The 27,560-nt window shown below is 49.1% G+C and overlaps 2 protein-coding genes across 3 annotated transcripts; both read right to left on the bottom strand.

The window, feature by feature from the left end:
* Positions 1–342: 342 nt before the first annotated feature.
* On the bottom strand, positions 343–14,787 carry LOC129076011 (zinc finger protein Eos). Its single transcript, XM_054580242.1, has 10 exons — positions 14,617–14,787; positions 14,428–14,478; positions 10,704–10,853; positions 8,846–8,939; positions 7,470–7,574; positions 6,243–6,503; positions 5,413–5,580; positions 2,732–2,881; positions 2,153–2,284; positions 343–1,542 (listed from the first exon to the last, which is right to left on the bottom strand). The coding sequence occupies exons 3-10, from the start codon at positions 10,788–10,790 to the stop codon at positions 782–784; spliced, it is 1,758 nt and encodes a 585-aa protein (XP_054436217.1). The 5' UTR covers positions 10,791–10,853; positions 14,428–14,478; positions 14,617–14,787; the 3' UTR covers positions 343–781.
* Positions 14,788–23,180: 8,393 nt separating this feature from the next.
* On the bottom strand, positions 23,181–27,560 carry LOC129075759 (sulfite oxidase, mitochondrial). 2 transcript variants are annotated; one of them, XM_054579864.1, is made up of 4 exons: positions 27,504–27,560; positions 25,880–25,976; positions 25,455–25,629; positions 23,181–25,247 (listed from the first exon to the last, which is right to left on the bottom strand). In XM_054579864.1, the coding sequence occupies exons 2-4, from the start codon at positions 25,927–25,929 to the stop codon at positions 23,838–23,840; spliced, it is 1,635 nt and encodes a 544-aa protein (XP_054435839.1). In that variant the 5' UTR covers positions 25,930–25,976; positions 27,504–27,560; the 3' UTR covers positions 23,181–23,837. The 2 variants fall into 2 exon arrangements, with proteins under 2 accessions (XP_054435839.1, XP_054435840.1); XM_054579865.1 differs by lacking the exon at positions 25,880–25,976 and having other exon boundaries at positions 27,504–27,544.

Below are 27,560 nucleotides of genomic sequence, written 5' to 3' on the forward strand. Positions count from 1 at the left end.
AAGGAGAGAACAGCTACCACTGAGTAGACTGGCAGGCTGAAGAGAGTAGAGCAGTGTTGGGGGTTGTTCAAGAAGTGGGAAGAGCTATATCATCACATCCTAGAGGGAGATCCTGAACGTGGGCTTCGGGGGAACTCATGTTACTAGGAGGATGTCAAGAGGACTCTCAGTCCCACGACGGGAGAAGTTCATCAGCCCCTCCTACTTCCAAATGAGGCAATTCTTCCTTTGTTCAAGAAAAGTGCAAGCTGCCTAATGTGAGAGGGCACAAGAGGTATGGAGTACCAGGATGAAGGGTCCCGGCAAGGAGATATAATGCCACAGAGCTAAGGTAGGGCCAGGCCAGAGGGAGCTATCAGCATCAAAATTGAAGAATCACATAATGCAAAAGGTGAGGACTTAAAGCGAGAAGCTCAAGGTCTCCTAGTACTAAGAGGAGCTTCCCGCCAAAAGTGGAAAGGACTGCGGGCAGGAGCGTGGGGGAGTGGGAAGTGACATAAGTTAAAAAAAAAAACACTAATTATATTAATAAATAACTCAGTGAGTATGATGGGGTAAGAGGGTAAAAGAAAAAGGGGAAACGTAAGAAAAGACCTGTTTCATCGCAATGTTTAAATCAGGGTGGGAGAGGATAGGTAAGAAGGGTTCAGGGTCAAATGCGAAGTTAGGTAGCCAGTGGAGGGGGCTACACAGCAAAACTCCTTGGGATGTGGTGGGGACAGAGCTAGACTCCCGCGGGTTGGGCAGTGGAGTGGTGGACTGAGGTGAGGGCAGGGGGTTGCTAGCCCACCTTGTGCTCACCCCGGACAATGTGGGAAGAGAATTCGTACCGGTCCTGGCTGTGGTAACCACAGATGTTGCACTCAAAAGGGTCTCTGAAGCCATGGCAGCCCATGTGGATAGTGAACATGACATGGTCCAGGAAGAGGATCCGGCAGTGCTCACACTTGAAGGCCTTCACGGGCTCTCCGCTCTCGCCCACCACCCGAAGCACTTCCTTGGAGGGGCCTGGAGTGCCCCGCAGTAACCCCTCCTGTGGCTTGGGGTCCTCTTTGGCGTAGGCAGGACTGGGCCGGCCCACCACAATGGTGGGAGGTGGCTGGGGTGGGGGACCCTGAGGGAGGGATACCACCCCCCCAACCCGATCTTCGTGGTTGCTCTCTGTATCTGTGGAGTCTTGGCAGCCATTGCTGGGGGATGCCCCAGGGTCAGTAAGGGGGCCTCGAGCCCGGTAGAGGAGGGGACCTCCATCAGCCAGGTCCTCGGGTCCCTCACCTGCTTCTCGGGATCCTGGAAGCTCCAGCCGACCAGGGAGGGGCTGCATCTGGGTGTAGACAGAGCTGATGACGGGCGTGAGTTCTGAGATGCAATTGGTAGGTGGAAGGCGGAGGGGACGCAGATGCTCTGCCCCCACAAAGGCCAGAGAACCTCCAAAGCCAGGCTCCAGGCCGTGATGTGCCACCAACTCCACATCCTTCTCATAGCCACCCGAATTCACATCATAGGGGAGGTCTGAGAGGCTGAAGCGCATCTGCTTCTCGCCTGTGGAGAAGAGGCTCTCAGCAGACCTGGGTTTGGAGAATGCCTAAGCTCCCAGGATTATTTCTTTGTTTTCTTACCCTTGAGGATGGCGGTAACATTATTTACCACTCTTCATTTACTTTCCTCAAAGTTAGGTCCCTTGTGGGGCCGCTCCCCAATTCTATGCTGTAATCTCAGAGGACTCAATCCCAGGCCACTGATCTTTACTTCTCTTTCATTACTCTCTTATAAAGTTCCACGTCCTTACAGAGCTAATGACCAGGGCCAGGTGGGATCCCCATACTTGCTCCTCCTTCTGACTCTAGGGGCCTTTATCTCAGCCCATAGACTGAAGTCCTAGCTATTCTCAAAGACTGGGAACAGCCAGAGTCCCCTGACATCCTTTTCTTAGAACCACCACATGAGCCCTCAATACTGACCCCTCGCCCCCCTCTTGAGGTACTTCCTTCCTCTTCACTCTGCTCCTGTTCTGGGGATAGATTCTGAGGACCAGATCGCTTTCTTTCCTTCAATCAAATCTCTAGACCTAACTGGTCTAATGGCTATCAGAGCTCAGATACAGATGAGCTGTGGCCTAAAGCTGATATCTCCTCTACAACTGGACTCTTACCTACAAACTTCTGGGGGGTGGAACGCTTGCGTTTGGTGAGGCTGTTGGCCAGACGATCAATGAAAGTTGGCCTCTCAGAGGATGAGTGCAGCATAGAGTCTGGCACCATCTCCAGGTCACGTATCTCATCACCTAGTGGGGGGTGGGGTGGGGATAGGTAGTAGCAGCTGAGCAGGGGTAGCACTGGCCCAGCAGCCTTCACCTGGAGAAAACCAGCAGGTCAGTAGCCAAGGGAGGTCATAGCTGATGCTTGGGAAATTAGGTTCTGCTTCCCTCACCCTATCTAGAGCTCATCCCAGCAACATGTCACATAATTTGGGACAAATACACATCTGGCCCTTAATTTTACACTTCTTGTGTGCTCTCCCACTAGACTGAGGACATAGATCAAATCCTCTCCTACCTCTGGGTCTCCCTGCAGCACCTACCGGGGTCTCTGCACTAACTGGGTTGCTCGGCACATTTACTGAGGTAACTGTCCTTTTTCCATGGCCCTCTCCCCTTGTGCACACAATCACCCTTACCCTGTACTCCCTCTGGCCCTGCCCTCAGCTCCCTCTGGTCCTGCCCACAGCCCACCTGGTTGGCCAGCCAGAGCTTGGGCTTCAGTGCTGAGACTCTGCAGGTAGTTGTGACACCGCTCCTTGTGCTCCTCCAGGGTACTCTGCTGTTTGTAGCTGCGGCCACAGTAGTTACACTTGTAGGGCTTGCCCACCGTGGGAGAGGAGACTGTGGAGGAGAGAGGAAAGAAATAGCATCAAAGTTACTTCTCCCTGTGCCCTGGTTCTACAAAATCACCCAGGAGCAAAGGTAGTCTGGCCTGAGGAGGAAGGGATGTGGCTCGGTTGAATTCTTCTACTTGTCTTCCCCTCCCCAACTTCAGCTGCAAGCATGGACAGATGGCCAAACCTTGGAGAAGAGGCACATTGGGCAGCTATGGGAGGGGAGAGGAAGCTCAGGGCATATAGTTGGATGCTGGCGGGACTCAAAATGGCCAAACTGCTGCTCAAAGGAAAGAAGGACCCAGGGACTTTGTGGGGGATCATCCCTGGCAGGCAGGCTGGCCCCACCCCAGGATCTCAGAGTCTGAGGCCCACACTGTGGTTTAACCTTTCCATGTGGCAGGTTTTGTCACTGTTGTTTATCAGACAAGGGGATTTTTTTGCTTATGAACTATCTGCTTTGGTTTGGGGGAAACTGGTGGGCTGGGGTGACAGAAATGAGAGCCTTTAGATCTGATGTGGGGAGGGGCAGTTTTCACTGACCTTTACTTATACTTTTTTACCTCTACTTCTAGCCCAGTTTTACTGCTTATTATTCTTTCTGTCTTTCTACACTGAAATACGGAGAGAACCCCAGAAAAACCATCAACTGATACAGAAGTTCTGAGAAAAGGAAAAGAATAAAAGAACAGAAAGGAAAACAATGGAGAAGAGTGTAAAAGGAGAACAACTTTGGAGGGCTTTTTTTTTTCTTTTCTTTTTTAAAGAACAGGTTATAAAGATTTTGTTTCTGGTGAAGAAAAAAGGTCGGGAAAACTGAGATCGATACTTCCTATAACGGCAACTGTTGAGAGATGATATTTGTGAGGACAGAAAAAAGTACAAGAAATAAGGTATTGTATATTTCAACTTATGTATCTTGCTTCTGAGCAGGGAGACAGGAGACGGTATCACCAGGAAGCCCTCCTCCCATCGTGTGCCTACACTGGAACTTGATTCAATCAGTCTACTCACATCTTGTTCTTGCTCAGTACTTGAGGGATGAGATTAAAGCCACAGTCCCGACCCCCTCCCCCCGCCGCCGACTTCAGGACTCTTGGGCAAATGGTTTAACTTCAGAGAGGAAACCCTTTTTTTCTTATAATGTAGGTTGTGATAGAAAGCATTTCACAAATATGGGACCCAACAGTATATCTGTGTCTTCTTCTGGCTCTAATACTCTCCTATAAAACATCCAAAATCTACCTCCACCCCCCGCCCAGCTGTTGTTGGTAAGAATTCCAGGGGCCAGGCCATCCTTATTCCAAACCAGCAGGGGAAGCTGCCCCTTTTCCTCAGAAAAGGAGCAAGAGTCTCTGGCACGGGACCTTGATGAAGTTTCGGTAAGGCTACAGAAAGGATAGCTCCTGACGGGCAAATCTTTTTTTCTTTTTCCAGAGCTTCGGTTTCTTGTCAGCAAAATGAGGATAATACCATCTACCTTGGAATTGTTATGAGAATCACATAAGGAGACACAAGTGAAATGCTTCGTAAATTATAAAGCATGAATCAACGATGATCTTTCTCCCTGTTGTTTTTCCATATACAAAAAGATAAAGAGGTCCCAGCTCCAAGGTGAGGGAACCTAGAGCAAGGTATGTGGCTGAAAAACATAGAGGGTGGTGAGGTGATTGCTCTGTCCCTTTAAATCCTGGCCTCTGAGGGTTTAGGAAAAGAGAAAAATAGCAAGGAAAGTTTCCAAGGACAGACCCTACTAATTCTTTCCCCACTGCCCTCCTTCCCCTTTTCCCCAATCCTGAGCTCCTGCCTTCCTGCCAGCTCAGCTTCTGGCCCTTCCCCAAGTCCAAGCCAAAAGCTTAAAACTTAGTAAAATGCTTCAGAAGTGCTATCTGACCAGCTGATTGAGGCAGATGTTGATTCAGTCTTGGCTGGGCTAGAAAATCGAGTTAGTCCAGTTCCTTGGCACTATTGCAAACACTGAGCTCCAGGCGCTTGCTCTTGCTCCTGATAAGGTGACAACCTCTTGGAATGAGGACTAGAAAATGGGATAATCCTTTCCTAGGCTTCCTTTCTTCCATTTTGGGAAGCCCGTGGATATTTTCAGGAAACAGAAGTAAGTAGAGGAGAGGATGGACCTCTGATGTTGGGGGCGGGGGATGTGAAGATGGTGACAAGCTTGGGGCCTGGGGTAGACAAGTGGAAGGAGGGGTCACCCTGAAGCTCACAAGTGAGGGATCATGAGGTACAAGGAGCATAGGGTGACTGTTAGGAGCCAAGAACATCGCCTGTGCTCCTTTTGCTCCATGTTACAGAGTGTGGCAGACGTAAAAGACTTCATTAAAGAGTCCCCCAAATTTTCTATGGGGCCTGCTGCCCAGAGAAGAGGTTACAGAGGCAGGGCCCTACCTGCTCTGGGAGTGCTCTGCCCTCCTCAGTGAGGACACTGTAAACCGCCAGATACAAGAGAAGTTGCTGGGCTCTGTTTATTGGATGTACTGCTGTCCCACTTCCCCCTCTCCCACTGGAAAGGTCACTGACCCGAGTGTGTCCGAAGGTGGCCAGTGAGTGCATCACGCCGGCGGCAGGCGTAGTTGCAGAAGGGACATTTGAAGGGCTTCTCTCCAGAGTGCAGCTTGATGTGGCGCAGCAGGTTCCCCTTCTGAGTGAAGGAGGCACCGCACTGGTTGCAGTGGAAGGGCCTTTCGCCTGCAAGCCAAAGGACAGATTCCCAGGACTGGGTGTGAGGGGCTTTGAGGGCCAGACCCGGTCCCTGCCCTCTGCCCCACACTGCCTTCAGGAAGGCGCTCAGAACAACTTCTGAGAGGCAGGGCTCAAACAAATCCTGCTTAATCCAGATCCCCTGGCAAGGTACGGATTAGGGGTGCATGGCAGGGAGAAGGGCGCTAGGCCTGGAACACTGGGCCAAACGACCATATTCCAAAACCAAGCCCCGTAGGGCTCTCCCTGCCCCAGGAGCCCAAAGCCCAAGGGAGCTGAGAAGCAGCTTCTGTAGTCGTATTTTTTTCTTCTTCTTTTTAATTCATGAGATGGGAGGGTCCAGATAATACCCATGAGTCCTAATCCTGTTGGGTATAGGATCCTTCTTGAGACTACAACACCTTCCCCTCTCTCACTTCCCAAGGAAAGTATCAGTTTTTCTTTATAACAACAGTCGAAGAAAGTGCCAGGGACGTACAGGTATTCAGGGAGTCTAAATTCCAACCCCTCCTTTTCTTTCCTCGGCTAGAAAATGTGCCGGGAGAGTCCCTCCCTTTGGGAAGCTACCCCGCCCCAGCCACGGCCCCCAGCACGGCCTCCGCCTCTCCAGCCCGACCAGGAGTTCCCCACTGGCCCCCTGGCTTGCTCACCTGTGTGACTGCGTTTGTGCACCATGAGCACATTGGGTCCAATGCAGACCATGCCACAGACGTCACATTTGAGCTTGCCATTGGGCAGCCGGATGCCACCAGGGGAGTGAGGCTCTGGCCCGCTTCCATCACAGTAGCCCAGGGGCTCCGACAATGAGTCTTCCACGATCACACTATCATCCTTTTCCAGGAGCCGCTCATCAGGCCCCAGCAGCCTGCTCGACTCCTCATCGCTGTACATCTCCACCTTGATGGAGTTGGCTGGAGGGCGGGATGGTGTTTAGGACAGAGAAGGGCAAAGGGGGAGAGCCTGCCCCCGGGCCGGGATGGCACTCCTGAAGTCCAAGAGGAGTCTCTAAGCCCTGAGACATTAGGACACCTATCAGGGTGGCCTGCTGGGACCTGAAACAACCTTTTCCTCCTCTCCCACCAATGAGGCACATAGGCTTCAAGAGAAAAAAGGTGGGGTACACAGGATGTCTTCTGTCACTGGGGAGAAGACGCTAAGGGGAGCTTAGTTCTCTACTCTCTTGTCGTTAAGAAAGATGTCTGACTTGGCCCTGGGCAGAAAGCCAGCAAGTAGCAGTGATAGGAAAGCGGTCCTAGGAAGACCGAAGAGACAGGCTAAAGAGAGCAAACCTGGAAGACAGACACGGCTTATGTTATCCTACCACCCCATAAGACTGAGCCCCTCTACTCCCCTCCATAAAGATCTGGAGAGGGGCATGGAGGAGGGAGGAGCCATTGAGGAGAAAGCTTTGGCTCTAGCTCTGACCTACATTCCTGGCTATTCCAACCATTTAGAGAATGTCACAGATCTAGGGCCAGCTGAGGAGAGGCAGTCATGGGGACCTTGTCTGGGTAGGAGAATTGGCGGGGGGGGGGGGGGGGAATGAGGAGATCCTTCTCATTTCTATTTCCTATCTAATTCCAGCTCATGACCATTTCTATCCACCTGCTACTCTACCTCCAGGCTGTGTCTTTGGGGCCTTTACCTTAACGCCACCCATGCCTCTTTTAATTCCAATCTAGTCTGGCAGTGACCGTCCATTCTCCTTTTGCAAGTCAGGAAAATCTTAGACACTGAGCTCCTTAGTGCTCTTGGAGACCGAACAGGAAAGTAGAGGGAGGCAGCAATGGGGAAATGGCTGCCAATGGAAGATGAATCAAGGGACAAACACAAACAGGGGTGCCTAGTGCCGGGGGAGGGAAGGAGGGTGCACTTACCACTGAGGGAGCGGCTGGGAGAAGAGTGCTGGCTGTTGGGGGTGCTCACCGAGGGCCCCACTGGGGCCCCAAGGAACTCCTTCTCCAGAGATGAGTCCCCGCTACCTTGGAGGAGAGAACAAGAGGGCAGGTGAAGCTGTAGTTGTAGCCATTAGTAAATTGCCTGATCTTTTCAAAATTCAGTTACATGTATCTTGTAGCCAGGTACAAGGCAGTGTGTATGCCAGGCACCATACCTTGTGCCCTCGCCAGCCTGGGTGCCTGGTGCTGACTTCTGCGAGCTCAGTGACTGGGCCTTGCCCACCCTACCTTTATCTAGGCCTGAGGGGAAGAGCATCACTGCCTGACGTCCACAGGAAGCAGGGCTGGGGCTGGGCGGGCCAGGGTAGAGAGGAAAATGGGGGCCTCAGCAGGGAGGCGGTTCAGGACAGCCATTCTTTCCTGTTGTTCCTCTCTGGAGCCCCCAACACCAGGTACAGGATCTGCAGATAGGGCAGCTGGAATTGTCCCTGAATCTAATGATAATAACAGTAATCATAATGATGGCAGCTAACATTAATTGAGTGCTTACTACGTGCCAGGCATTGTTCAATGCACCTTGAACGAATTATTTCATTTAATCTTCACAACAACACTATGAAATTGTTACCAATATTATCTTAATTTTGCAGATGAGGAAACTGAGGCACAAAAGAGCCTCTGTTACTTGTCCAAGGCCATGTAGCAGGTAGTGGTGGAACCGGGATCTGATCACAAAAGTAAGTGCTCATGTCCGTAACCACCAGCTAGCTACACAGCCAACTGGGACTCACTGTTTCAGGAAGGGACAGTTGGGTCCATTAGACTTTCTAAAATTAGCAAAAATGTGACTATGCTAAAAATCATCTTATCTGATATGATTCCAACCAGATATTCACTACCTGGTGTTCCCTTAAGAGTGAAACAATCAGTTTATTTTCAACATACTCATTTTAACTTGTTGACAAGTTGCTTTGTAAAAATGCTTTTTGAGAATTTCATATGTGTTTTTAAAAATCAGATGACACACCTGAAGATATAAATCATGTCTTTAAAAAATATCCCTCCTCCCCACAATCTTCTACACAAATATATAGGTGAAATAAAACACATGTAGACAAACAGACACAGACACAGACACAGATCACATATGTAGATACATATAAAGAGAACATGCCTACTAGGATTAACATACCCACAGCCTCTACATTATCTGCTAACATGAACATGCATGGATGTGTGCAGACAAGCCTAAATATGGAAGACAGAGAAAGAGAGAGAGAGACAAACCCTAAAATTCATCCCTAAAGTCCACCTGTTAGTACTTTACCCAATTTCCCAGCTATGCACATACTTACTTTCACAAAATAAAGATTCCATTATAAAATGGTTGGAGTCTTGGGCCTGAGGCAAGAAATCCGGAACACACCCTCCTGAGGGATCCCTCTCCAGCTTTGGTCAGTGGGAAGAAAACAACCACTCAGGACTTTGGGACCATTTCCCATTCATATCCTCTCCTAAAAGTCCCATTTCCCGTACTCTATCCCATCAAAGTCTGAGGAAGTTTGTTTACCATCTATAGAACATCCTTATGGCTTAAAGCTGAGTTTCCCCAGCTGGGGCTCTTTAGATGAGCCATGGTTATCTATAGAAGTTGACCCAAACCAGAACCACACAGATATCATGAAGTGAGCATCTCAGAGTTGTGAGCTGAGACTTATAGACCCAGATCCAGTTTTAAAACGTCTTTTCAACTACATGTGGGGTTTACTAAGGTTAGAAGGGCTGAAAGGGTATCTTCTCAATCCTTTTCAATTGTTAGTGCTGACTTGCCCTAAATCATTTGATGTTAGTAATGGGAGAAGAGCAGGGCTTTGAGCCCTGGCACTGAGTCCTTGACCCTAAAGGGATTAGGAGCTTGCTGGAAAATCCATCCTTGGTCCCAGCCTGCTAGGCTGAGGCTGTCTCTTGGAGTCAGGGACTTGATATATGGGGAGGGTGGGGGGACATCCTTAAAGGGATATTTAGAGACAGTAAGGGGAAAACATCCTTTGTGACTTTCTCTGTTAAGGCCTGGGAACAGGAGGAAGAGCAGGTGCCTCCAGAGTCACGCCAGTAGTTCAAGAGGCTCTTTGATGCTGCTGCCCTCCCTAGGATAAAGGTGAGAGGGAAAACAGGCTCAAGTCTACTTTTATGGGCTAATATATAAAAAAGAATCCTTTCAGGGGCTGGAAAATCTTTATGGGGCCCCAAGGGTTGTGATTTCCAACTAAAGGGAGAAGAGGACTAGAGTCAGATTTAGGAAGTCTGGCAGTTCCTCTCTCAGCCTCAGAAACCCCAGTGAGGGAATTTCAAATGCCTGGGACTCCCAAGAAATCCCAGACTGTCAAAGCCAAGAACTGAGGCTGCTCTCAGGTCTCAGAGAAATTTTCTTGGTCAAAGTAAAAAAAATTGCTTGAACCCCTAGAGGGCAAAGCCAAATCATGAGGTTAACATCAGAGGAAGTAGGAGGCAAGCACAGGGCAGAAAAGCAGGAGGGAGAGACAGGGACCCGGGTAACATCCCACAAGCTCAATGTTTCACATGCAGGGGACTAGCCCACCTGCTCCTGCTGCCCTTCCTTGATCCCTTAGAGTGGCTACCTCTAGGGAATAGCCATGAGGTTGGAGAACCTCCACACTTCTGTGCAAGGACCTCATCCTAACTGCTTTCCCTTTCTTGACCAGGAGCTCCAAGGGGCCAGGTTGCTAGCCTGCTAGCAGGGAACAGTGGGAGCAGGAGCAAAGAAAGACGCCCATCCCCAGCGCTATTGTGGGGAGGACGCTGAGGCCCCTCAGATCTCTGTTGCAGGCTGAGGCATCTGCGGCCAAGGCTCCTCTTTACCTCCCTTCTCTCTACTATCCATTCCCACCCTGGCCTGTCTCGGCATTTCACCCAGGCAGTTCTACATCTGTCCCCAAGGCCTAATCAAGATGTCACCACAAGCTCCCACTATCCAAGTCGCAGTATTTGCTTAGCAACACCGAACACCCTTTCCCATCCTCCGCAAGTGTGAGGAGGAACGCCCCCTCCCCCGCCACACACACACACACACACACACACATACACACACGCAGCCCCCATCCTCTCCCTCTCCTCAGTCTCAGGAGTTGTTACGGAATTGGCTCCCTAGCCCCAGCACCCCCCCTCCCCTAACCACCTTCTGCCTGAACTTACATTATCCTTCCCTTGCCGGTGAGACCCTGGGGTGCGAACGCGGCCGCCGCCTTGGAAACGGCGAGGGAGTGCGGGTGGTGTGTGCATGTCTGCGTCTGGGTGGCAGGCAGGGGTGAGCCCAGCCACTCACCTTCCAGGAAGCGTGGATTCCTGGAAGTGAGGGGAACCGCCGTCATTTCGCAGGCAGCGGCAGCCGCACGGTGAGCAGGGCCCACGGCTGCAGCCAGCAAGAAGAGCTCAACCCAGGGTGTATGTATGCGAGAGGGGGAGAGAGAGAGAGAGAGAAAGAGAGAGAGAGAGAGGAGGGGAGAGAGGGGGAGAGAGAGAGAGAGACAGCACGAGCGAGTGCACGCTTGGATGTGCTTGAGGAGGGGGCTGCAGGGAATGTAGAATGTATATGCTGTCTGGTGGGGGGGAATGCTAGGCTACAGCATCTCTTTTCCAAGCCAGTGAAGGGGCGGGGTGGGGGGCTGTGCACAGGGAGGGGGAGGCAGAAGCTGTTGCCCTCGTGCCCAGCAGACAAAGAGGAACTGCACAACAAATGCCTGAGAGAAGCGAGAGAGAGAGAGGGAGAGAGAGAGAGGGAGAGGGGGAGAGAGAGAGAGAGAGAGAGAGAGAGAGAGAGAGGCAGAGAGAGACACACAGAGACAGAGAGAGTGTGTGTGTGTGTGTGAGAGAGGGAGAGAGAGAGAGATGGATGGGCTCTTGGGGTGGGAGGGAGAAAGGGGGCCCCCAGGGAAGGCCCAATGTTCTGCCAGCTGGGGAAGCCAAGGCCCCAGAGGTCATGGGGCCCAGGACATGGGGCAGCTTCAAGGCTCTCAGATCAGCAGAAAGCCCCTCCCCCACCAAACTCAGGCACTCATATTCCCTCCTTTCCCTCCTCCTCCAGGAGGGAGGTCGTTCTTTAGATCTGTGGACTGACAGCCCTCTCCCTGTTAGCAATGAGAGGGCTCGGCACATTCTGGTCTCAGGCTGGGGTCGCCCTGTGGCCCTGCGCCCTTTCAGATTCCAGGCAAAATGCTGGTACAGCCAGTGTCCCCACCTCCCCTCCCGCCCTGTGCCCCTGGGGCAGGCAGGCAGCCGACAGCCGTGGATGAATCCGCCCTCTATCAAGACAAGGCCCCTGCTCCCTTCCCTTCCAGAGGAGCTGCTCACTGCCGTGCTGACCTACTTTGGAGACTAGATTTTCTGATTCCAAGAATTTGGGGGTGGGAGGGGCTGTGAAACTTTGGGCTGCCTACCCCTGGCTCTCTTTCGACCAGGGTTCCCTTAGACATTTCACAGTCCCAGAAAACTTGGGACAAGCCCTGCTCAGTCAAATAATTATATGAGCCAGTTGGAGCAACTCCGTTTCCCTTGAAAGATATAGAGTGGGGGAAGGAAGAGAACTTGTATGGTAAATTAATAGACTCTTCCCTTCTCTCTCCTCTCCCTCCTGGGAGGGAATGATCTGCACCTTTAGAAAAGACGAACTTTCTGAGTCAGGTTCTATGATGCAGGAAAATCTCTTTGAAGAACAGGAGAGATATCCTCTTCATCAAGTGGCTAGGTGAGGAAAGGCCACCTGCTGAGGGGGCCGAAGAGCTGTGCTGACCCTGAAGGAGGCACCGGTGTGCGTGGGGGCAGCTGTGCACTGCGTGCAGCCTCTCCCGCTGCTTCCCTGTCGGTCCGGGAGAGATGGGCCAGTCGTGGGCTTGCAGATGCCCCCCAAGTGGACTGCCTCAGCCACGCTCAGTCCTGCAGGAGCTACTTTTCTGAGCTAATGTTGGCCCTATCCTGATTTTCCTCTTCCCTCTCTAAGGTAGCTGCTGACATCTAGAACTCTCAAAACACAGATGAGGGCTTTCTAGCGTCTACTTTCATTCAAAAGCCATCCTATGCAGACACCTCTTCTTATATAGGAAATGCCAACCTGCTGAAAGCAGGGAAGGTTTGGTTTCATAGCATGGCAAACACCCTTAGAATATCCAAAATTCCTCTAATATCCAAAATTCTCCAGATATAGGACTGAAGATAGCTCCGTGGGCTATTCCCTCAGCCACCTTCCTGGTTCCTCATTTGCCCACCATGGAGCAGGGCCTGGTTTTCATCCATGTGCGTGGTCCCCAGTAATAAAGCAGGGTCCTGAGTGTGGTCGTTGCTCTGTAGTGGTTTCCTGAATAGGCTTCACTGAGCAGGAGGTAGGAGGGTTGGCTAGTTCCTCAGAAGGGCTATGATTTTCATACCAATAAAGTATCTTTCAATTAAGTCAGTCCACTTGATCCCTGTCACTCCCTCCGGCATGTGGCAGGTACTGAATGCCTTTACCTATTCCAATTCCTTCCCTCCTTAAATGAAACAGGGGTCATAGTCATCTTATCTTCCCTTACATTACCCAGAAATTGTCAATGACTTTTAAATGGGTATCTGATCCAACCTGCCATCTTCCTTAGTGCCTGTCCGTAATTCCTCCACTGGTTCCACTTTAGGGAAAAGGAAAGAAAAGAAAGAAAAGAAACAAACAAAAGGAAGGAAGGAAGGAAGGAAGTAAGGGAGGAAGGAAGGAAGAAAGGAAGGAAGGAAGGAAGGAAGGAAGGAAGGAAGAAAGAAAGAAAGAAAGAAAGAAAGAAAGAAAGAAAGAAAGAAAGAAAGAAAGAAAGAAAGCAAGAAAGCTCTAAGTCATTTATACAATGGTGCTTGGATTTCTGGTGTGGATACTCATCATGTCAAAACCCAGTTCTGTCTTCTCTTACCTCTTATAATAATTTCTTGCCCTGACATTCTAATAGTCCAAAAAATGATTCCCTCCATCTTAGACACACACTGTCTTAGGCTATTCCTGTACCCTTAAGAGAGGGAGCCAGATAAAGTTCCTCATTTCTTTTCATCTTGTTAAAATCTGGGAGGATCCTAATTACTTTCATATCTCTAAAAGCCAGTCATACTATAAGCAATGACCTTGTCTGCCGCAGTTAGAGTATTTGGCAGGCATGAAAAGCTTTATGTTATGATCATGGAAAAGGATCAGGGGGATTGAGAATTGGGCTCTATATCTCCACTTCAGAGGCTGTAAGTTGTTGGCCCACGGTTGAATTCAGCCCGTAGATAAGTCTGGCTCGCCCCATGGAACATTTAAAAATAACACTGAGTCATTATTTTTAAATGGAGACATTTCATATAAAATTTGGATTTCTGATTTCTCTTAAAAAATTGGAAGTTTTGGTCACTCTAGATATATATTCCCACATGGACACTGAAGAGCTGCTGCTCCTTGAGTTAGAACATGTGTTTTCCATTTCATGACAGTCCCCACTGTTCTCTTCTGCTCATTATCCTAACCCAGGTCATTCATTTACATGCCCACCTGGCCCCCACAGGCTTTTGAGGGTTGAAATCCTGCTCCATTCTCTACCTGGGTAGGACAGAATATCATGTTTGGCTGGTGACTTCAGAAAACAGAAGGGACTACATCTTCCTTTGATCTCTTTGCTTCAAATCATTCCTTTCTAATAGTCTCCACTCATATTCCTCTCCTATCCTCTTTTATCAACCACGAAGTCTGGGAAGGGAATCATTAGGGAATGTAAAATGACTGATATAAATGAATACTATGCTTGACACTACCAAGCATGAGTGTCAGCTCTGTGACTAGGACACTCAGGTCCTGTGCTAGGCTGACGGCTCTGCTCCATAGGAGAGTGTCTGCTCCCAGCCCCTTACAAATAGAATGCACGAGAGGGCATACCAGACATATAGGAGCGGCCATTGCAGTCTTCTATGTCCATCTTAGATTCTGCTGAAAGAGAAAATAGCTGCTATTAGAAGCCAGCTGGGAGGGGAGGAGGCTTCTCTCTAACCTTCTGGAGTTAGCAAGAAAATTGAAGGATCACTTTAGTGTGCTCTGAGTCTATCATAAAGAAGAAAAACCTCATACCTTGTCCTGGTGAGGAAAACAATGTACCCTGACTTATAAACCCTAGGATCTCCTCTGACCCACAACTTCTGTTTCCCCAGGCTCTGCAGTGGAAACACCATCTTATCCCAGGGTGGTCCTGGTTGTGTTCTGATAGGAGACCCTTTCCCTGTAGATGGAGCTGATGTTGTAGGAAAGAAGGCAGGTTACAGCTTAGCTCAGACCTAGGGAGGCAAAAAAAAAAAAAAAAAAAAAAAGTCCCATAGAGGCTCTGTACCTTAAGGATGGGGTAGTAATAAGAGGAAGAAGCAGGATTCAATCACTCAGGGGACTCTCTTTTGAGTGCGTGGTGGGAGGGAGGGGGACAGGAAAGTAGATGAAGGAGAGCAGCCCACCTCAGGTTCAGTGAGAAGAGTCCTCTACTGAAGGTATAATAAACAAATTAAACATTTCAATGGCTTTCCCTGCCTCTGGTCAATTACTTTGCTATGTTTATTGTTTGTAAAGGTGAGGTGAATCTAAATTTAAAATACAGGTTAGTCTATCTGAAGTTAAGATAGGCAATAATTGGCAGTAGATTATTAAACAATGGAGAACTGAGAACAATTAAAAGTGCTAATTTGTTGCAATGAATTATTTCCTTAGGAGCCTGTGGGAGGACAAAAAAAAGATCTATTTGGTGGAAACACACATACATCCAAACTTGCATTCACTGTTCATCTAATGAAAAACAGATTTGGGGGAGCAAGAGTGGGGCACAGGAATAGCCTGAGCTGCCACCAGGATTCTTGGTCTCTGAAGGGTCTCACTAAGACAGATGGATGAAAACTTGGTTTACTTATATTATATTGATAGAGCCAGGGGTGCGAGGGTGGTTCTGGAGAGCACACGGGGGTAAAGTCTATTGCCATGTCTCTCTCCCCACCTGGGTCATTCTTGTCTAGTTTTGAAAGACATCATACTCCTCTAAAAAGTCTCATGAAAATAAGCCTGAAACATTCACTAAGCAAACCCTTTAAATTACCTCCGAGAGATTGCTAGTCCCACCCAGAAAGACTGGGTATGAAGAAAAATTTCCCTAAGTGTATTTTCAACTCCTCTTTTTTTGACATCCTCCCTGGAATGGACTAAGCTTTGGGACCACACTGCTAGATCGAACCACAGTAATAAGTGGTTCCTTGAATGTTCCCTTAGGGACAATGATTAAAAGAGCCCAAATCCACAGGGGTTAGTGAACTCATGCCCTCTGGAATTAGCCAGAGAACTTGCAGTGGTCAGAGATCTAAAGAGAGTGCGGGCAGCCTAGTACCTCTGGGGCCCCTTTCATTTCCAAATCATTAGCTCCATAATTGCCCTTTGGGATTGTTCAAAACTACTGCAAAGCTCCAGATGACCTCTCTCACATCGCCACCTCCCACCCCCACCCTCCACATGCAGGAGAAGCAAGAATGAGCAGGATTTTCCCAAGTTTCTCCTTGGAGGAAACTGAGGCTCAGTGCAGGTAAGTGATTTGTCTCAGGGCTCATGGTGAGACTGTAACAAGAAAAAGTACACAAGTCTCCTGCCTTTCCAAGAGGTGCTCTTTTCATTAAACAATCTTGCTTCCTTTCAAAAGCCGGGGTACTCAAGGCCTTCACGGATCTCTTGCTTTTCCCTGGTTCTAACATCAAATTAAGGCATCTTTTCCTTTGGTGTGGTCCCTGTGGGAGTGGGGTCTGTTACGTAAAAAGGAAGAACAAATTGAACAGACTCTACCAAGAGAAATATGCTAATGCAATTGTGTGTGTGTGTGTAAACTAGAAGCTAGACAGGCACTAGGTGGGCAGAGTAGTTGAAGCATAGCATTCAGCTAGCACTGGCTCAGGAAGTACATCTCATTCTTGGACACCTGCCCAAATGGCCCCCAGACAATTTCTAGAGGGGTCTGCAAGAGTTGTTCTCTGAGTTGGACTTTGTTCCTAGTAGTGAAGTGAGCTCTTCTGCTTCTTAATTGCTCTTAACAGGTACTTCATGACACATCTTGCACAAAATAAGTTTTTAGCTCCTCTAAATGCCAAGTTGGTAACCCTGGAAATCGGAGGGGATTGAGATTCTGCTGTTCTCAGTCTTGATATTTTGAGATCCAGCAGCAAATCAGTAGATGAACTTCACTATTTGAGCAATCCCGAGGTGTCACATCCCTCCCAATCTTCCCATTCCTTGTCCCTCAAAGCACCTCCTCCCCTGCCTGGCCAGGCAGGCAGATCTTAGTGTCTACTTAGAGGAACTGGGTCAAATTAGGCAGTGCCAACTGGAGACATACCACGGGGGAGGAGGTATAAGGAGAGAGAAGTTCGTTACACAAGACAGGTTTGGCTCAAAGATCTTGGAAGGAAACTTGCTTTATAACAACATAGACGTTATTCAGTGATAGAAGTAGGCACACCATGTACTGTAAATTCAGTTCAGCAAGGTGAACACAAAACAACTAGAAACAGCTAGTCTCCCAATTGAAAAGTATTTCTGTGAGGAGAGAGGAAAAGTTGGTCACTGTAATCTCTGGAGACAGAGATTTTCTTCCCTGTTCTTTGGATCCTCTTGGCACTGTAACAAGAATATCCATGGCCTTGGCTTTTGCCCATTAACACAATGTCACATATGAACAGGAGTAGGCATCCCTTCCAGCCAGATTTCCCATCACACTTCCTGACAAGCAGAAGGTATGGACCAATCAAAGTCTGGCTTCCAAGGTCAGGTCAGACACCGGCTACCATTCCCATCTCCCCATCTCCACAAAAACATTCTCATAGCTCTGTTGGGGACAAAAATGTCAGAAAGTAGCTCTGAAAGCCTGAAATAAGAAGGGCATCACAAGGAATTAAAGCTCTTCAAATCCTCCAAGGAATCCTGTTTGATCCAGTGACACTCCAAAATTGAAATTTAAACCACTCTATGTGGCCTACTGGGTAGAAAGGTAGTGAGGTGTGTATTGATGGGAAAGAGGGTGGAGATGGAGAGTAGCAAGAATCCATGCCATCATTTTATGATTATTCCTGAACTACAGCAGGGAGAGGTAGAAATTATTTCTCTGGTCTTCCATTGGACCTGGGATCTGAGGTGAAGCCCAGCAATTACTGACAAGACAGAAGTTCCCACCTGCTTGGGAGTGAGCAGTTTGTGTACTACAAGTACGCCAAACCCACAACATCACCCTCTCCTGCCTATTCCTTCCTATACTGAATAAACTGAGCAAAACCATGTTGGAATCACATCGCTGGCTCTGCTCTCTACCAGGGCTTTGCATAATTGGGGAGGGGGAATAGGTGGAATTAGGCACTGCTTACAACCTGACTGCACATTCTTTTCCAGGAAACAGACTTGGACATCAAGCAATTTGCAGGTCTGAAATCATGTTTAGGGACAATCTAGTGCCCTCTGAAAGAAACCAACCAACCTTTTCTCAGCTCATGTGTCTGTCTTTACAGCAGAAATATTTGCCTCATTTTTTCACCAGGCTGTAGATTGTGACCTTCTGCCTACATATAACACAGACAAAGACAGCTCAGCTTCATTATCCAAGTGCTTGGGGAACAGTGCAGAGGGGATGAATTCCCAAATCGTCCTAGGAATGGCCAGGCTCTAAAATAAGAAGGAGTTAAGAGCTGGAAACACAACACCTGGGCAGTGGGAAAATATCACCTCATTGTCTCCTTTGTATTTTTTAAAATTTATTTATTTATTTATTTATTTATTTATTTATTTATTATTTTTCAGAGAGAGGGGAAGGGAAGGAGAAAGAGAGGAAGAGAAACATTGATGTGCAAGAGACACCCAGCTGGGGACCTGGCCTGCAACCCAGGCATATGCCCTGACTGGGAATCGAACTGGTGACCTTTCAGTTCACAGGTTGGCTCTCAGTCCACTGAGCCACACCAGCCAGGGCTCATTGTCTCCTTTTAAATCTCAGATGAATGCATCTTTTCTCTTTTTCTTTGTGCTTCCCTGTTCTCCCCTGTGGAAGAACTGTGGAAGACTGTTCTAGACAGTCTGTGGAAGTCTGGATAGTCTAGACTGTGGAAGAGAGAGAATGTTAAGGTTTATGGGTGGGAGGAGAAACAATCCTACCCCTCCCATGTCTCATTTCAGAATTTATGGAATGAAGAAAAGAGCCAAACTAAACAGTTTAAATCACCAGGTATGATGCACATGAGATGATACACTCTGGGTTTTGGGGGCTATATTCTTGAGTATATAATCCCTGTGTTTATAGAGAGGCCCCACACAGTCATTGCTGTTCAGCTGTATGTTTGAGCAGGGTAGGGAAAAGTAGTGCAGGAGAGTTCAATTTGTTTTATAATTATCAGCCTTGGAGCCTAAGATGTCCAAAACCGGGTTAGCTCTATCAAGTGAAGTTTGAAATTACACAGAAGTCTCAATGAACTCTTCTGACTGGGGTAGGGTGGCAAAAAGGTGGAAGAGATAGGAACAATTGCCTTTGGTGGTAGTCCTGGACAGGAGTCCCTAATGTATGCTGATCAAAAGAGCTCACTGGTGTTTGGGTCAGAAAGACATTTTCAGGCTCCTCTGCTAACAAAGAATCTTGCTCAGACAATTAATCCAGTAAGCTCTCTTCAAGTAGAGAGCCTTGGAGCAGAGATATCTAGGACCTGCGGAATCTCGGAGCAGAATGGTGTTGAGAGGTATCTCCAATTTTTTTTTAAAGATTTTATCTGTTCATTTTAGAGAGATGGGAAGGAAGGGAGAAAGAGAGGGACAGAAGCATCAATGTCTGAGAGACACATTGATTGGTTGCCTCTTGCATGCCCCCAACTGGGGACCTGGCCAACAACCCAGGCATGTGTCCTGACCAGGAATGGAACTGATGACCTTTTTTGTTAGCAGGCTGGGCGCTCAATCCACTAAGCCACACCAGCCAGGGCTCCAATTTGTTTTTTTTAACTGAAGAAGAAACTAAGCCCAGAATCACCCATATGGATAGTGATAGAAATAGGACAAATAGAACCCAGGTTACCAGTCTGGGGGGTGTTTCCACTACGGCACAAAGTTAAATCCTAACATAGCTGGAAGGTTGGGGGCCACCCTGCTTGCTCAATTTCTTGGGTGATAAAATGAGTAGTTTTGGGGTCTACATCTTAGTGACTGAAATCCTTGAACTAGAAACACATGGATCAGACAAGAAATAATTATCTCCTTCCCATGTTTATTTTTTCAGAGATTATATGCCTGAGGAAAAAGCCAACCTAGACACTCACTAAATATCTTTAAGATAGAAACAGGGCTTCTTGACTCAAGGATCATGCGAGCATGTGTATTCCAGCAGTCTATACGGTTGATGCTATGCTGGGGGAAGAGGGAATCAGGCCATTCATATCAGCACTATTCTTTCTTAGATGCTTTCATCCGATAAACCTTGAACTTGCCTCACTGTTTCAAACACGGAGTCCGCAACTCTTCTAAGAGGATGCAAATCAAACAGCCTGAATTCAGAGGCTTCTCCAGCAGGGTCAAGAGACCAACGAAGAAAGGGAACCCCTCTGCCTGTGGCATTGTCTACACCCACAGGGTCCCACACTCTAATTTGTTCCCACAAAATAAAATGAGGCTAGAAACAGCTGCCCAACAAATATTTTATCTTTATTTTTCCTTGGCTATTCTGTGTGTGTGTTCAAGGAAGAGAGATGGCAAGTTTGAGAGAAAATAATTCCTTTGTGGATGTTGGAGGGGGGTAAATGGTGGGATGTTCCTCCCACGCTGGGAAGTATGGGCTGAAGATTTAAACTAAGAGGAAATAAAGAAGAAAGTTGTATTTTCACTGGAAAAAAGTCAGGACTTATTTCTGAGTCAAGTCCTGAAACAAGCTCTACCTTTAACCTACAGGGAGGAAGGGGGTTGCCCAGAAGCCACAATTGAACTAAATGCACTTGGTGGGCAAGAAAGACATTGTTTTGTGCTTGAGACATCAGCATCTATTGACTAGGACAAGATACAATTCTGAAACTGCTAAAGTGAAGGCAGCCCCCACCACGCTGGGGCCTACTAGAGAAGCTCCAGTGAAACCTCTCCTGCTTTCCAAAGATAAAGCTATTTTCTTCTTCTTTTTCTTTTTTTTAAAAAAAGATTTTATTTATTTATTTTTACACAGAGAGGAAGGGAGGAGAAAGAGAGGGAGAGAAACACCAACATGTGGTTGCCTCTTGTGTGCCCCCTACTGGGGACCTGGCCCGCAACCCAGGCATGTGCCCTGACTGGGAATCGAACCAGTGACCCTTTGCTTCGCAGGCCAGTGCTCAATCCACTGAGCCACACCAGCCAGCGCTATTTTCTTCTTTTAAGACTATTTTTATCTCAGGAGCCACTCTTCTGACTGTTCTCATGACCCAGGGAGCTGTCTGGATTCTCTGGTTTTAGGCTCCTAGTTGGGAAGGCTGAAGTTCCCCATATATCACAAAGCAAGGTTCACTGACCTACTAGCAGACCCATGAGGGGATGAGGGATTCCGGGCCAGGCATTTAACGTACCTCTACCAAATAAGATGCTACACTTTCAGATTGTATGATTTGGCCTTTTATCTGGTCTTGTCCTCAGGATCTGAATGATACTAATTGGAAATATTCTAGGTAGTCGGACACCTGTTTATAATATTTCCTAAGGACATAAACATATGAACTTTACCCAGGCTATGTGAACAAGGAGCAGTAATGTGAGATAGCCAGGCCTCAACTGTCTTCAGCTTGGCCACAATCATGTAAAACCTAGAGCTGACATGAGTCAGGAACATCAAGCTTACCACTGATGCTTTGAGGGCTCAAGCTGGGGAGACTAGGGCATAGCTGGAGCTATCAAACAGTAAAATGGGAGTCAATAAGAGCCACAACAGTAGAGTTTTCTTATGAGAGAAGGGACTGAGGTAAAAGAAGGTATGCAAAGCTTGCCTGACATATTGGTTGGTAATGCAGCAAATCTTCCGGGAAGCCGAGCTAGTAAATTCTTGACCGTGGACGGGGGGCGGGGGGGGGTAGTGTACCTTATTTCCTAAACATCTCATATCTAGAGGTCCGTGTAGCATTAAACATTCCATTATTCCCAGACAGGACCAGTGACAATAAAACAAACAAACAAACATTTAAAAAGTGAGTTTACAACTCTAGCAGACAAGGGGGAAGAAAAAAGAATGGGGCCGTGTGAGGAGGTGCTTGGAGGGCTGTTTTAGTTTAGACCTGCTTCTTAAGTCTGTTGCTCCTCTCTACTTCGACCGCCAAGATTTGCCCCCGGGATTTTTCTCTTCCATTTCTTTCTGTGGGTTCATAATGCAGTGAATCTCTTCCTTCATAGCCTTGTTTCTCAGATTCCCTAGACTTCTCACCCTACACAGTACCCCAGACAGCACTTCTTACTCCACCTAAAGTTTCTTCTCTACCACGTTTCTCCCACTTTGCTCATTGTAAAGATCTTTCCCACCTAGGCCTGTCTTTCCCTCCAACCTTCTCGACGAAACCCTAGGGTCCCTGGCTTTTCCTCCCAGGTACCCTCTCGGCTTCTCCTTTCCCCGCTGTGGTTCTCTGTTCTACCCCAGCCGTACCCTACCAAAGAACCTCCCGAACGCCAGCCTTTACACGTCCTCCGTGTTAACTCGTCTTCCTAGGTCCAAGGTACCTCTCCCTCAACCCTGGGGCCTCGCGCCAAACTCTGCAGGTCCAGCCTCCTCCCCTAAGGCCGTAACCCACCCGCCAACCCTCTCGCCGAGAGCCCGGCGTCCAAGACTCCCCTCGCTTCAAGCCCAAGCCCCTCAGGCCCCGCCCCCCGTCGGCCTAGGCCCCGCCCCCCGCGCTTCGCCCAAGCCCCGCCTCTCACTCACCTGAGGCAGCTCCGCGCGCGCGCAGGCTGGGGGGTGGGGATGAGAGAGAGAAGGGACGGTATTGGGGGAGAGGGAGGCGGGGCGGCGGGGGTCCCCCACTCTGGCCCGGGCCGTCCAGTGCGGGGGAAGTGAGGGGTCACTGAGGCGGTGGCAACCGGGCCGGAGCCGGGACCCAGGCGCTCAGCGGCGGTGGCGGCTCCATCTCCATCAGCGGCTTCACCTGAAGAGGGACGGCCCCCCCCATAAGCCCCCCCCATCACAGTCTTCTCCCCTCCCCCGAACAACTTCCGGTCCCACTACAAGGCGACAGGCGGCTTGGCCGAATATCGAGCGCCCCAAGCCAGGGAAATTGCTGGGGAAAGGAGGAGCTAGGGGAGAGTAGCTGAGCGCCGAAAGATTCAAGTCCGAAAGGCGCGGTCTCAGGCAGAGGATAACTCTTGACTGCCCCTTCATTTGCATCTAATTTGCAAACTGGGCACCCTCTGGGCACCTCACGTGTCCTGGCACATCTGCCCCTAAGGCCATATTTTGCCCTTGAACCTCAAGACAATATTAACTTTAACCTCTTAACCATTCTTTGCCTTTCCTGTCAAGTGCGTAGGACTTGTGAGGGGGAGGGGTTTAAAGTGGCAGATACTTTTTTGCTCTGGGGGGGATCTCTTGACGTCAGTCACCTACATAACAGATGTTGACAAACTTCAGAGAAGGAAGCCCCACTTCTTGACCCCTGCACCTGTTTCCTTTCTCCATTTCCTCCAGCTTTTGTTTGGGATTATCTCTCACTGCACATCCCAGTACCAGTGCACCTCCCTCCTGCTGCATGCTCACTCCTGTCTTGAGTTCCCCAAAATTATCTTTTTTGTTTCAGTGTTGTAGTTTTAAACAGATGCTTTATTGATATATTTATAAAAATGTAACTATAAAGGAAGAGAATTGCACTACTCATACCCCTGGCAACCCAGAGAGGCAGTAGAAAAGTCACATACTTACTTTTCCTACATAAATCTACATTCTCTGAAGAATCCAAGAAGAAAAGCAAAATAAGGCCTCAGTGGTGATAAACATTAGAAGAGGAGGTGGAGTAGGAAGAGAAAAATAGTGCTTGTATCCAGAAATACTTTTCCCACTTCTAGCCCACTTTCTCCCAACAGCTCTCACCTCCTGGCTAAGGTTCAGTGGCCAGAAATATATGACAGTATCAAAGGAGGGTTTTGCCTGGGTGGAAATGTGCACTGTGTACGTACGTGTGGCTTAGGAAGGCATAGTACAAGTTTCTGATCCAAGGAGTGGAGAGATGGGAAAGGTTTTCCTGTGGAAATGAGGCTAAAGGGTGTGGAAAGGCGCTGAGAAGGTGGTTCTGGGGACTAGATGGTTCCATTTCACTTTCTTATGGGGCGACATGGACATGGACACGGTGCCAGGCGTTACTGAGCACACCTCGCAGGTTCCAGATTGGGGCCACGGTGTCTGGCTGCACATTGTAGCTGTCATCTACAGCCTTACATACAATGTTCAATTCCTTTTTCCCGGGTGGCACAGTGGCTTGAAGCTGCCATAGCCGCCAGGCCCAGGCCTTTTGGGGGCACTGTTTCTCCCCATCCAGCTCAGCCACCTGCCAGGTTAGGCCCCCATCCAGGGACACATCCACCCTGATCACAGCCCTTCCACCACCACTCCATGCATAGCCTTTGACAGTCACATCTCCTGACGCCACGATCTCCCCATCCTTGGGTTCTGTGATGGCTGACTGGACAGGAAGTTCCTGAATAGATGGAGCTGAGTCAAAATCTACAGAGTCCCAGTCCACAGATGGAGAGAAGCCTTTGTAATCTCGCCGCTGCCAGTGGCTGTAACTTTCTTCTGGTCCTACACTCACTTTGCCCAGCCATTTGACATGGCGGGCACCCACCACACCAGGAACCACAACCCGCACAGGAAAGCCGTGGTCACGAGGCAGAGGCTGCCCATTCATCTCATATGCCAACAGAACCTCAGCTTCAGGGTCCATGGCCCGAGCCAGAGGGATGGATGCTCCATAGGCAGTTCCTGTGGGGTCTGAGTCTAGTCCCTCAAAGCAGACATGGGCCTCAGTATCGCAGAGTTGGTGACCAGCCTTGGCTAACACATCGCATAGTCGTGCCCCAGCCCAGCGTGCAGTGCTAATGGCCCCTGTACTCCATTCCAGACCTCTTACTTGTTTTATCTGATTCATCTCAGAGCGCCGGTTGCCAGCACACTGTAGAGTGGCCGTGATCTCGTGCTTGGGGAACTGATACAAGTCCTCCAGGGACAGGGACAGTGACTGACCCCCAGGTGGTCCTACAATATGCAGGCGATAGGTGTCTGGGTCCAGGTTAGGTACAGGCAGATGGTTTCGGGTGAAGAAGATAGGGTTGGGTGTGATGTAGTTTTCTGTTAGCAGCTCAGGGGGAGGCTCTGCATTAAAGGGACGCTGGCTGTTTACCTTCAGAGCTGGGTGACGTATAGGATCATCAGCGTAAGGGTCGGAGGTCTTCAAGGTGGAGGGCACCTTGTCTTCAGGGCTCAGCTCCCCGATCTTGTACTGAGCTAGTATCTCACGTATGTGGGGCTGGTTGTGAACAGCGTAGAGGGACCAGAAGGGCTCTAGAGGACCCCCGGCTGCCAGCATCAGCTTTGATGGCCCCCCTGGGTGTAGGTCCACAAATTCTGTGACATCAAAAACCTCAGATCCCAGAGTCACCCAGATCCTAGTCTCAGGGCTGCTGTGGGATTTTACTTCCTCCCGCGTGTATATGCGAGGTGACTCCTGAGCAGCCTGCAGGCAGGGAAGGGGTGAGGCAAAAGGGAACAGAATATTAAGAAGAAATCACTGCAGTTTACCCTGAGACAGTGTCCAAAGTCATGGCCACTGGGAAATGGAGGTAGCATATTTCATCTCTACTGTGCATGAAGCCTGGTTTGCCTGGGGAGCTCACTAGGATACCTTTGTTCTGACAGTGAAGTCTCTTCCTTTCCCACTTACCCTGCATCGGTGGTCATGATAGGCCAACACTGCCCCGAGGCCTAGCAGGGTTCCCATGACTCTCCATCTGCTGCTGGAGTTATCTCTAGAGAAGGCAAGGCTGGGGCACTGGGGCTGAAATGAATCATTTGTAGAGCAGGCCTGAATGCAGAGCCTTGAGTGGGTACACTTGAGTCTGGAAGAGAAAGAGTTCTTTTTAGTAGCGCTTGTCTCAGCAGTGAAGGCCTGGGTTTACCTCTCCCTGGGTGGCCATTGGTTCATTCAGCTGGAACTTAAGTTTCTTCACGGATGGGTGGGACAAGTGGGATCTAGCCTGTTCTTTCTTTCCTGGCCAACATCTCAACTACCTTATCAGGCAGATAAGATATTATAAAGATACTGGGAGTGGGAGATATGGGCTAGGAGATTAGGAGGGGGTGGCCTACCTGCAGGCCTGTCTGAGGCCCAGGACCACAGCTCTGTGCAGCAGCAGCATTGTGGCAGACCAGTAGGAGGAAGATTCTGGGATCAAGATAGGAATTCCTGGGAGGGGATGATATTAAGGCAGTGTGAAGGCAGAGGCCAGGGGAAGACACAGAAGAGGTCAAATGGAGATTTTCTGTGGTAATGAGGACAAAGGTTAGGAATGGGGGTCCAAATGAGCCCTTAGAGAAAAACTGGAACACTTCAGAGATAGACTGTACTGACAAAATGAAAGAGAATGGGGTGGGGAGAGTGAGGGGAGAAATAGAAGTCTTCTAGAATCACCTATCTCCCTTTCTCTACTCTACTCTTGGGTCTAAAATGACAGAATTTATTTCTGAAATCAGAAGACAACTGAAGGGCAAACTGATGTTTAAACACAGACAAAAAGGTGAAAAAGGTGATGGCAGACTAATGGGGTGAAGGAGTTTAGGTTCTGGAGTCAAACTGCTTTGGGTGTGTGACCTGGATGGTGTGGCTCAATGGATAGAGTGCCGGCCAACCAAAGGGTCACAGGTTCGATTCCCAGTCAGGGTACATCCCTAGGTTGCAGGTCAGGTCCCCAGTAGGGGGGTATGTGAAAGGCAACCACACATTCACGTTTCTCTCCCTCTCTCTCTCCCTCCCTTCCTCTCTCTCTAAAAATAAATAAAATCTTAAAAACAAACAAACTGCTTTTGGGTTTGTGAAACTGGCCCTGCCATTAATCATCCCTATTCTCTGGGCAACATAATGAAGCCTCTCTGAACTTGCTTCCTCATCTATGAAATGAGATTTACATGGCACAGCACTGTGACCAGTCAACAAGTAATAACTTTATCTTTGAAAGCCTTTCAGTCTCCTCCTCTCTCCACCCACACTAAAAAAAAACCCTGGATCCCCAACCCCACTTCTACCTTGTCTATGTCATCCAAGGAGCTCAGCAAATTGAGGAGTTAAAGGCCAGGCTGGCAGGGCAGAAGGAACAAAGTAATTTTCCTGCTCTCTGCCCTGCAGTTTCTTCCTCACAGCACAGAGCAGATCATTTACCCCAAGAGGCCCAAGTGGGTGGGGGTAGGAAAAGTCCGAATTGCCGATGAGATGCTAGAGAAGGGGGCAGGCAGAGAAACTGCGAGGGAGAAAGGAGTAGGAGTAGGAGCAGAATCTGTATTTTACTCCTGGGCTATGGGCCTCTCCCGCCCCCCTCCCACAGTCCCTCAATCCCAGTAGCCCACTTGAACCAGACATGAACCAGCGGTGCAGGTAGGGCTAACCTGCAGGTGAACTCAGTTCAATGTCCCAGGTTTTGGAAGAGGTAGCCTTCTGCTGCATAACAGATGCCACTCCTCAGGGGCACTTTAGGTAGGAGGATATGTCCAGCACCAGGGCACAAGCACCAGGTCCCATGCCACTACCCAGAGCTGGCACAAGTTTCTTGTAGCAACACCCCGCGCCCCAGAAGAGGCACCTGAACAGCGGGAGTGGAGGCGGATACTGCTTTTTGTTGTCCTCGGGGTTTGAAAACTCCCTGGGTGCCAAGGACCCCGCTGTCACCTGGGTCACCAGCCCTTCCCCTCCTTATCCCTCTCCCAGCCCCAAACCCCTTACCGTTTGACGTGCCCAAGATGGACCGGTCCGCCGCCCAGAGACTGCTGGCAAAGGGGC

This window comes from Pteronotus mesoamericanus, unplaced genomic scaffold (genome assembly GCF_021234165.1).
Source record: "Pteronotus mesoamericanus isolate MK-2021 breed Mesoamerican mustached bat unplaced genomic scaffold, CSHL_Meso_final contig_56, whole genome shotgun sequence".
Lineage (NCBI taxonomy): Eukaryota > Metazoa > Chordata > Mammalia > Chiroptera > Mormoopidae > Pteronotus > Pteronotus mesoamericanus.

Bases quoted from the DNA above. Each gene is read 5' to 3' on its own strand.
- LOC129076011 (XM_054580242.1), bottom strand. From the start codon at position 10,790: ATGCACACACCACCCGCACTCCCTCGCCGTTTCCAAGGCGGCGGCCGC. The intron at 7,575-8,845 runs GTAAGTATGTGC...CTCTCCTCCAAG, and splicing joins GGAATCTTTATTTTGTGAAA to GTAGCGGGGACTCATCTCTG. The intron at 2,285-2,731 runs GTGGGCTGTGGG...ACCCCCCACTAG, and splicing joins AGCTCTGGCTGGCCAACCAG to GTGATGAGATACGTGACCTG.
- LOC129075759 (XM_054579864.1), bottom strand. From the start codon at position 25,929: ATGCTGCTGCTGCACAGAGCTGTGGTCCTGGGCCTCAGACAGGCCTGC. The intron at 25,630-25,879 runs GTAGGCCACCCC...TTTCTCTTCCAG, and splicing joins GGCCTCAGACAGGCCTGCAG to ACTCAAGTGTACCCACTCAA. The intron at 25,248-25,454 runs GTAAGTGGGAAA...CCCTGCCTGCAG, and splicing joins ATCATGACCACCGATGCAGG to GCTGCTCAGGAGTCACCTCG.